At 40.2% G+C, this 11006-nt stretch overlaps 1 protein-coding gene across 1 annotated transcript; it reads left to right on the forward strand.

Moving 5' to 3' along the window:
• Window positions 1–1143: 1143 nt before the first annotated feature.
• Window positions 1144–11006, forward strand: LOC120040608 (cytochrome P450 2K1-like). Its single transcript, XM_038985694.1, has 7 exons — window positions 1144–1406; window positions 1605–1765; window positions 2938–3117; window positions 7692–7833; window positions 9206–9390; window positions 10419–10560; window positions 10668–11006. The coding sequence occupies exons 1-7, from the start codon at window positions 1157–1159 to the stop codon at window positions 10853–10855; spliced, it is 1248 nt and encodes a 415-aa protein (XP_038841622.1). The 5' UTR covers window positions 1144–1156; the 3' UTR covers window positions 10856–11006.

Raw genomic sequence — 11006 nt, forward strand, 5'->3', positions numbered from 1 at the left:
TTTCGAGACGTAACTGAGTCTATGGTGTACTTTATCTGTCCAGCTCTCCAAGAAATATGGTTCCATCTTCACGGTTCACTTTGGACCCAAGAAAGTGGTTGTTCTGGCAGGATACAAGACGGTCAAGCAGGCGCTGGTCACCAAGGCAGAGGACTTTGGGGACAGGGACATCACGCCTCTGTTCTATGAGTCCAACCAAGGACATGGTAATGATATTTTACTCTTATGCTGGCTACGTCTCATTCTTAAAGGGATAGTTCACCCAAATTACAACCTGTCTTATTGTTTTCCTTCATCTGTAAGCAGTCTATGAACAAGATAAAACAGCAATCCATGCGTTTGTTATCCAATTTATGTGTTGGCCACAAATATGAGCATAAGATGAGTCAACAACATTGTGGCTATGAGTTAACAAATTATGAACTTTTAAAAGTGAGATTTTCACCTAAAAGTTACTTGAAATTAACTTTATTGAGCTACACAATCAATTTCAGACACTTTGAGATGAGTTGGATATGAAATGCATTACAATCTGTTGAAAGTCTTATTCTAGCCTGGTGGAACAAGTCTGATTCTGATTCTCACCATTCTGTTTTACTGCATGTATCAGCCTGCCCTTAATCCAATAGATTGGCGTTTGGAATATGCCAGAAAATGTCTGGTCCAATCAGTGCCCTCGCAGAAACAGTGGTTGGGTTTAGGAAAACAACCAATGTTGCCAAATACTGTGTTTGAATTAGGCTGTCCTCTGATTGGTTGAAAGTGATCCAATAGCTGACAAGTTAATTTTGAATAATACCACTCATTTCTGACATTTCAGACTAGAATGGTGAATGCAGAGATCAGGCTAGAATGGTGAATGCAGAGATCAGGCTAGAATGGTGAATGCAGAGATCAGGCTAGAATGGTGAATGCAGAGATCAGGCTAGAATGGTGAATGCAGAGATCAGGCTAGAATGGTGAATGCAGAGATCAGGCTAGAATGGTGAATGCAGAGATCAGGCTAGAATGGTGAATGCAGAGATCAGACTGTTTCCACAATTCATCAAATGTTCTCACTCTAATCCTCTGCAAATAATATAAATGTCTAAAATAGTTACAGATGATCATGACCAGAAAGGATGCAGAGATAATTTGGCAGATTATATATATATATATGTACATGCTCATTATTAAATGGCATATTATAGTAAATATAATTTATTTATTAATATTACACTTTGAATTGTCATGGAAACAAACTACGTTCTCTACAGGGATTCTGTTTGCCAATGGAGACTCATGGAAAGAGATGAGGCGCTTTGCCCTGACAAACCTAAGAGACTTTGGGATGGGCAAGAAAGGGAGTGAGGAGAAAATCTTAGAGGAAATTCACTACCTGATTGAAGTATTGGAAAAACATGAGGGTAAGAGAATCAGTATCTCTACGCTAGTAGTAGAAGTAGTATGATGTATTTATATGGGTTGCCTAGACTTAATTGCCTGGTTAAAAATCCGGCTATTTTTAACCACATTATTAGTAAATAGCTAATTGGCTTGCTAAGTTATTGTGTGAGTTCTGGAAAGCTTATTTTGTAATGAATTAGATGTTTTGTCTGTTACAGGTAAGGCATTTGACACAGCACAGCCTGTGCTTTATGCCGTCTCCAACATAATCTCGGCCATTGTCTATGGCAGCAGGTTTGAATACACTGACCCCCTATTCACAGGCATGGCGGACAGGGCCAATGAGAGTATACGCCTAACAGGTTCTGCATCAATTCAGGTACAGTCTGCTTATTCAGACCATTTTGTTTTTACTGTATTTTCTAAATAAAAATTGTCTGTCTCAGTGCAATCAATAAAACTAGGAAACAGAACACCTGTTATGAATTCTTGCAAATTTAAAATGAACATACTCATTTAAACTTTACTTGATGTGCCAGTAAACTTATTCTAAACCATTATTGTACAGCTTATAACCCATTACTAAGCTGCTTATAAATCATTTTATACAATATTCATGATGTATACGTGTAATATATCAAATAAAATCCTCATAGCCCAGTCCAAGCTCTTCTCTGTCCTGGCACACTAATGGTGGAACCAGCTTCCCCCTGAAGCTAGGACAGCAGAGTCCCTACCCATCTTCCAAAAGGGTCTGAAACCCTACCTCTTCAAAGAGTATCTTAAATAACACCCCCATCTTTCTAGCTCTGACTTTGCTGATAACTACTTTATTGAGAAAAGTGTACTTACTATGCCTGTGATATGTGGTTGTCCCACCAAGCTATCTTAAGATGAATGCACTAACTGTGAATCGCTCTGGATAAGAGTGTCTGCTAAATGGCTAAAATATTTTGTACAATTAATTATATCATTGTAATTATTATATATAATATGGTTACATAATCACTAGTGATGGGCACCGATATACAAAATGATATCAATATCAGTACCATTTTTGTCATTCCATATCGTAGCGGTTTGTATAAAATATATTACAACTGTGTATGTTCACTTTTCTGTTCACTTCCATGGCTCTTTGAGGTTCAGACAACTGTTTGCAGGTTGTCCGTTGGGCCAGGCGTGAATATTCTGGTATTATAATATTGTATTCAAACTGGTTAGTTAGGGAGGCCTATATAATAGGACCATCAACAGGCAATTAATTAAATATGCTAAATTGAGAGCCTGTGAGGTCTGTTAGAGGGTTTTGTGTATGCAGGAAAAGTAATGTGTTCTTTTTACAGAATAGTAAAAATAATAAACCGACATTACAATATGCCTCGCTCTTATCGATATTGAATATCACTATTGGTGCTAACAACTAATAATTACACATTTATGCATATGTGTTTCACATTTGTATTTAATAATCTAATCATAGTTGTGGTGTGTTATGTTATAATTAATATAATATTGTTTTATGCGTATTCTACCTGAATCTCTGTGTAGATGTACAACATGTTTCCCTGGTTGGGTCCGTGGATAAACAACCTGACACGTCTGAAAAAGAATATTGCTGATATGAAGATGGAGGTGACAAAGCTGGTGAGGGTCCTGAAGGAGACTCTGAACCCTCAGATGTGTAGAGGCTTTGTGGACTCGTTCCTTGTCCGAAAGCAGACCCTGGAGGTATGAAGACTTCATGCAGAATCTGCATCTCACTCATTCATAACAAAGTGTTGCATTAATATTGCTCAGCATAACTGTACAGAATAGAATAATCAATAAGGTCCGAGGGGGGTGTGGTATATGGTCAATTTACCACAGCTAAGGCACTGCATGACGCGAAGTGCAGTGTCTGTATACAGTCCTTGGGCATATTGGGCATATTCCACAAAACCCAGAGGTGCCTTGCTGGTGTTATAAACTTGTTACCAACATAATTAGAACAGTAAACGAGTAATTTTGCATCACACCTGTGGTATATTGTCGAAGTTCCAAGACATTCGGACAATCAGTATCCAGGAACCAAACTATCGGCTTTATAATACTTATTACACCACCTTGTGGTTCACTTTACTGCCGAAGAACACAACTAACTTCAGTTGTCCAACATTAACATCCCACTGGGCACAGACGTCAATTCAACATCTATTCGACGTTGATTCAACATAATTTAATTAAAATGACGTGGAAAATGTTGATTCAACCAGTATGACTGAATGCCAGCTGAGGGAGGATCTAACTAGTTCTCTGTATCAGTAGAATCACATGTAAACTCAGACTCAAACACTAAAACAGTTCCTCAAGCTGATTTAAAAGATTGTGTTGATTATCTTTTTTTTTTTTGCTGTATTGTTATTTTCCATATTATGTCTATCTCTGATAAGCTACACAGGAAATGGCAAAAAAATAGCCCATATTAACCTCTCTTCGGTAGGGGGCAGTATTTTGACGTCCGGATGAAAAGCGTGCCCAAAGTACTCAGGCCCAGAAGCTAGGATATGCATATAATTGTATAGGTACATTTGGATAGAAAACACTCTAAAGTTTCAAAAACTGTTAAAATTATGTCTGTGAGTATAACAGAACTGATATGGCAGGCGAAACCCCGAGGACAATCTATCCCCAAAAAAAGAAATTCAGCCTACCACTATTTTCAATGGCTAACACTTTTATTATAAGTCCTCCCAGATTGCAGTTCCTAGGGCTTCCACTAGATGTCAACAGTCTTTAGAAAGACTTTCATGCTGGTTTTTGGAAAAATTTGCCAGAAATGTTAGTTTTTCTAGGTGGCTCCCATTTTGGCTGTAGTGTTTCCAAGCGCGTGGAAGAGAGCACGTTCTTTGGTATTTTTCTCCGGTAAATACTAACGATTCTCCATCTTAAATGTTATTGTTTATTTACGAATTAGGGTACCTAAGTTTTGATTATAAACGTTGTTTGACTTGTTTGGAAAAGTTTATTAGTAACGTTTGGGATTCATTTTGTATGCATTTTGATGGAGGGAACTGGGTGGATTATTGACTGAAGCGCGCCAGCTAAACTGAGTTTTTATGGATATAAAGAAGGACTTTATCGAACAAAAGGACCATTTGTGATGTAACTGGAACCTTTTGGAGTGCCAACAGAAGATCGTCATCAAAGGTAAGGCATTTTTTATATCGCTATTTCTGACTTTCGTGTCGCACCTGCCTGGTTGAAATATGTTTTTCATGTGTTTGTATGCGGGGCGCTGTCCTCAGATAATCGCATGGTATGGTTTCGCCATAAAGCCTTTTTGAAATCTGACACAACGGCTGGATTAACTTCTCTAGGATAGGGTGCAGCATTTTCACGTTTGGATGAAAAGCATGCCCAGTGTAAACTGCCTCCTACTCAGTCCCAGATGCTAACATATGCATATTAATAGAAAACACTCTGAAGTTTCTAAAACTGTTTGAATCATGTCTGTGACTATAACAGAACTTATTTGGCAGGCAAAACCCAGAGGACAAACCATTCAGAATAGTTTTTTTTTGAGGTCACTCTTTTCAATGGGTTTCATTGGGAATCCAGATTTCTAAGGGACCTTCCTGCAGTTCCTATCGCTTCCACTGGATGTCAACAGTCTTTAGAAATTGGTTGAGGTTTTTCCTTTGAGAAATGAAGAAGTAGCCATGTTCAGAATGAGGCTCCAGTGAAGTGTACTGTTTGTTAGAGGCGCGTGACCAGAAAGCACATTGTTTTCCTCCTGTATTGAACACAGATCATCCCGTCTTCAATTTTATCGATTATTTACATAAAAAAATACCTAAAGTTACCTAAAAGTAGTTTGAAATGTTTGGACAACGCTTACAGGTAACTTTTGAGATATTTTGTAGTCATGTTGTGCAAGTTGGAACCAGTGTTTTTCGGGATCAAACACGCCAAATAAATGGACATTTTGGATATATATCGATGGAATTAATCGAGCAAAAGGACCATTTGTGATGTTTATGGGACATATTGGAGTGCCAACAGAAGAAGCTCGTCAAAGGTAAGGCATGAATTACATCTTTATTTCTGCGTTTTGTGTCGCGCCTGCAAGGTTGAAATATCATGGTCTGTGATTGTTAGCTGGGGTGCTATCCTCAGATAAGAGCATTGTTTGCATTCGCCGTAAAGCATTTTTGAAATCTGACACGTTGGCTGGATGCACAACAAGTGTAGCTTTAATTTGGTATATTGAATGTGTGATTTCATGAAAGTTAAATTTTTATAGTAATTTATTTGAATTTGGCGCTCTGCATTTTCACTGGATGTTGGCCAGGTTGGACGCTACCGTGCCCATAAGACGTTTTAATATATGTAGCCTTAGAAATAAGGTTAATACAATTAATAACTTGCTAACATCAGATATATATTCATATATTAGCCATTTATGAGACTCATGTAGATAATTCATTTGATACATCATTAGCAATACAATGATATAACATCTACAGAAGACACAGGAATGCCTATGGGGGAGTTGTTGCTGTACATATTCAGAGCCATATCCCTGTAATGCTTAGAGAGGATCTCATGTCAAGTGTTATTGAAGTGTTGTGGTTGCAGGTTCACCTGCCTCTAAAGCCTATTTTAGTGTAGCTCCTATAGGCCACCAAGTTCTGTCAGTATCTAGATAATGTGTGTGAAATGCTTGATGGGGGCTCCCGAGTGGCACAGAGGTCTAAGGCACTGCATCTCAGTGCTAGAGGCATCACTAAAGACCCTGGTTCGATTCCAGGCACAACCGGCCTTGATTGGAGTCCCATAGGGCGACGCACAATTCGGCCAGCATTGTTAGGGTTTGGCCGGGGTACACCGTCATGGTTAATAATAATAAAAGATGGGACTAAAATAGTGTATGAGATCATACGAACAATTTTCAATTCAAATGAAATTGTATTTGTCACATGCCGAATACAACCGGTGTAGACCTTAGAGTGAAATGCGTACTTACAAGCCCTTAATCAATAATGCAGTTTTAAGAATTTAAAAAACAAAAACATTTTGCTGTGACTCTTATGTGGTTGATGTTAAAAAATATTTGTTGGTCTGATGTGATTAATAAGGAGCATCCAGACGCTGCACTTGATGCATTTATGAAATTGCTTCTTCTAGTTATTGTTAAACATGTACCTTTTTAAGAAACTGGCTCCATGGATTGATGAGGAATTGAAAAACTGTATGGTTGCAAGAGATGGGGCAAAAGGAGTGGCTAATAAGTCTGGCTGCACATCTGACTGGCTGAAGGTGAGGTGAAGAAATGATTGTCGATCAATAATGACAAACCTCCTGGGATTGAAACCTGTCATGTCTTTAATCTGAGCAGAGAGAAGTGTTTGTCCTCAGGCCTGGGTCTAACAGCCAACCTATCAGCTCACTGCCAGCTTTTAGCAAACTGTTGGAAAAAATGGTGTTTGACCAAATGCAATGCTATTTCGCTGTAAACAAATGAAGACTTTTGGCATGCTTATAGAGAAGGCCACTGGACATGCACTGGCACAAATGACTGATGATTGGTTGAAAGAAATGTATAATATAAAGATTTCAGGGTAGCCTTTAATATTAGTGACCATAACGTGTTGAAAATGCTATGTGTTATGGCTTTTCAACCTCTGCCATATTGTGGAATCAGAGCTATCTATCTAATGAACCCAAAGGGTTTTCTTTAATGGAAGCTTCTCTAATGTTAAACATGTCAAGTGTGGTGTACTGCATGGCACCTCTCTTGGCCCTCTACTCTTTTCTATTTTTATGACCTGCCACTGGCATTAAACAAAGCCTGTGTCCATGTATGCTGATGATTCAACCCGTCAGCAATCACAGCTAGTGAAATCACTGCAACACTAAACAAAGAGCTGCAGTCAGTTTGAGAATGGGTTGCCAATAATAAACTGGTCCTGAACATCTCCAAAATGAAGCATTGTATTGATACAAATCATTCCCTAAGTTCTGGACTTCAGCTGAATCTGGTAATCAATGGTGTGGCTGTTACTTGGTGTTATTTTAGATTGTAAACTCTCATGGTCAGAACATATTGATTCAATGATTGTAAAGATTTGAAGAGGACTGTCCGTGATAAATAGATGCTCTGCTTTTTCAATCAAATGTATTTATAAAGCCCTTTTTACATCAGCTGATGTCAAAGTGTTGTAAAGAAACCCAGACTAAAACAGCAAGCAACCTCTTGGCTAAGGTTTGAGGGAAGACTGACTGTACATAACTCATGTCATCTGCGGGTCTGTTTCTGTTAGGAATCTGGCAATATGGATTCTTTCTACCATGACGACAACCTGGTATTTAGTGTTGGTAACCTGTTTGGTGCTGGTACCGACACCACCGGGACAACCCTGCGCTGGGGTCTGCTGCTAATGGCCAAGTACCCCCATATACAAGGTAAGGATTGATATAAACACAAAATGCATTCACGCACACACACCACAGGAGGCTGCTGAGGGGTTGACGGCTCAAAATAATGGCTGGAATGGAGTGGTATCAAAAATATGGAAACCATGTGTTCGATTCCGTTCCAGCCATTACTATGAGCCCGTCCTCCACAATTAATGTGCCACCTGTGACACACAGACATGAAACAGTAAAGCACTCATGGTGTTACAAGTTATAAACATTGGCAAAGAGCCAGATTGAAGAATATATTATGAAACTACATAAGGATGGCTTGGTTAATGAAGGTTAAAGGTTAACTGAGGAACATCTTCCTCAGAACAGCCTCAATTCGTTGGTGCATGGACTCTAGAAGGTGTCGAAAGCATCCCAGAGATGCTGGTCCATGTTGAATCCAATGCTTTCCACAGTTGTCAAGTTGGCTGGATGTCCTTTGGGTGGTGGACCATTCTTGATACACACGGGAAACTGTTGAGTGTGAAAAACCCAGCTGCGCTGCAGTTCTTGACACAAATCGAGGCGCTTGGCACATTCACCATACCCCATTCAAAGGCACTTAAATCTTTTGTCTTGCCCATTCACTCTCTGAATGGAACGCATACACAATCCATGTCGCAAGACCCACTGGTTGACCTTTATTTGTAAAACCCTCTTAAGCCTCACTCCCCCCTATCTGAGATATCTCCTGCAGGCCTCATCCTCCACATACAACACCCGTTCTGCCAGTCACATTCTGTTAAAGGTCCTCAAAGCGCATATATTCCTGGGTTGATCATCTTTTCAGTTCGCTGTGACTGGAACAAGCTGTGACTGGAACGAGCTGCAACAAACACTCAAACTGGACAGTTTTATCTCAATCTCTTCATTCAAAGACAGTCTTACTGACAGTGGCTGCTCTGCATGATGTGTTGTCTCTACCTTGCCCTTTGTGCTGTTGTCTGTGCCCAATAATGTTAGTACCATGTTTTGTGCTGCTACCATGCTGTGTTGTCTTAGGTTTCTCTTTATGTAGTGTTGTGTTCTCTCGTTGTGGTGTGTGTTGTCCTGTATTTATATTTTACTTATTTTAAATCCCAGCCCCCGTCCCCGCAGGAGGCCTTTTGGTAGGCCGTCATTGTAAATAAGAATTTGTTCTTAACTGACTTGCCTAGTTAAATAAAGTCTAAATATTCTTCAGGCTTAAAAATCCCTTGTTAACCCCTTCATTTACACGGATTGAAGTGGATTTAAGAAGAGACATCAATAAGGGATCATAGCTTTCACCTGATCAGTCTGTCATGGAAATAAGAGCAGGTGTTTTTGTTTGTATACTCAGTGTACATTTCACGGTATTAACTCCAACCCTCCCTCCTTTCTGTCTCAGACCAGGTCCAGGAAGAGATCAGCAGGGTTTTAGGAAGTCGTCAGCCCTTAGCAGAGGACAGGATGAACCTGCCCTACACTGATGCAGTGATCCATGAGACCCAGAGACTGGCCAACATTGTACCCATGTCCATCCCTCACACCACCAGCCGAGATGTCACCTTACAGGGATATTTCATCAAAAAGGTCAGATACCTGGATATCCAAATCTCTGTTTATTTTGTGACCAATTTCATATTGTCTTCTTTTTTTCTGAAGGGAGGTTACAGGTTCAAAAAACAATAAAATAAATGCATACAAAGAGAAGCCCAATCCATTCCCCCCTTCAGTCCCTATCCACCCGCCCGCATCCTCCTTCCCCACCTGGAAACCATGCCTCCCACCCCGCCTGTATACATTGATGGGTGGGAGTACAGGATGCCAAGGTCATATTTTCTATTGTAACAAGTGCGCTGGGAGTCGGGAAGCAAGTTCAGGGAGTGAATCATTTAATCAATAAACGAAACATATTATAAAACAAGAACGAACAATGCACAGACATGAAACTGAAACAGAAACAACGCCTGGGGAAGGAACCAAAGGGAGTGATATATGGAAGGTAATCAGGCAGGTGATGGTGTCCAGGTGAGTGCTGGTGCGCGTAATGATGGTGACAGGTTTGTGTGTGTAATAATGAGCAGCCTGGTGACCCAGCGCCGGAGAGGGAGTATACGTGACATCTATATTCTGTTCCAGTTAAAGGATTGTTCAGATTGAATTAGATCTGTGGACCATACTGTTTTAATGGCTAGGTCAGAATATGAGCTTTCCAAAAGTTTATATATTATAGAGATCAGTCCATTTGGGAGCCCAGATAATGTATTAATAAATCCATCACTGGATGGTTTGGTAGTTGGGTTTCCCAAGAGACTCCGTAGACCAGCATAGCTGACTTCAGTTGTAAATATAGAAAAAATAAGTTACCTGGTAATGTATCTTTCAAATCTTGGAATGTTCTCAAACCACCATCCATGATATCGGTAAGGTTCCACATTTGGGGGATGCAAAAAGACGGCATCCAGATCACAACACATTATTGGAGTGTGGGCATGCTGTAAGTATATATTTCTGCCTGCAGTGGCAATCCACTCCTTTTGAGTGTGCACATTTATTAAACCAAGTTTCATCACTTTTACTCTGAAAATAAGGGGTCCTATGCTTCACCCTTACTGCAGGGGACGTCTGTGATTCCTCTACTGACGTCGGTCCTACAGGACGATAGCGAATGGGAGAGCCCCCACACCTTTAACCCCTCCCACTTTCTGGATGAGCACAGAAGATTTGTCAAGAGGGGCGCCTTCATGGCCTTCTCTGCAGGTATATTAACTTCATTATATAACACATAATTTCATTGGAAGAAGAACAATTCTGATAGCCTTTTGGACAGACTTCATGCTATTTTCTGTATCTTTGGTCTCTCGCAGGTCGTAGGGTGTGTCTGGGGGAGAGTCTGGCCAGGATGGAGCTCTTCCTCTTCTTCACCTCCCTCCTGCAGCGCTTTCATTTCTCTCCTCCTCCTGGAGTAACAGAGGATGATCTGGACCTCACACCATCCGTGGGGTTCACCCTCAATCCTTCACCTCACCAGCTCTGTGCTGTGAGCCGGGTCTGAGATTTGAACATGACAATATTGGTGGGGCAAACTCAATCAAAAAAGCTGATATGCATCGAAACCACTTCACATTAAATGTACCATTACAATAAATAATCCCAGAAATGAGTTTGCGCGACACACACAAACATTATTATATTTAGTTTATGAT

Source organism: Salvelinus namaycush, unplaced genomic scaffold, assembly GCF_016432855.1.
Source record: "Salvelinus namaycush isolate Seneca unplaced genomic scaffold, SaNama_1.0 Scaffold368, whole genome shotgun sequence".
Lineage (NCBI taxonomy): Eukaryota > Metazoa > Chordata > Actinopteri > Salmoniformes > Salmonidae > Salvelinus > Salvelinus namaycush.

What these genes read in the sequence shown, in the direction of transcription:
- LOC120040608 (XM_038985694.1), top strand. Translation starts at nt 1,157, where the DNA reads ATGTACATGCTCATTATTAAATGGCATATTATAGTAAATATAATTTAT. An exon ending in CAAGTACCCCCATATACAAG is followed by an intron (nt 7,834 to 9,205) that starts GTAAGGATTGAT and finishes TTTCTGTCTCAG; the next exon opens with ACCAGGTCCAGGAAGAGATC. An exon ending in CTTCATGGCCTTCTCTGCAG is followed by an intron (nt 10,561 to 10,667) that starts GTATATTAACTT and finishes GGTCTCTCGCAG; the next exon opens with GTCGTAGGGTGTGTCTGGGG.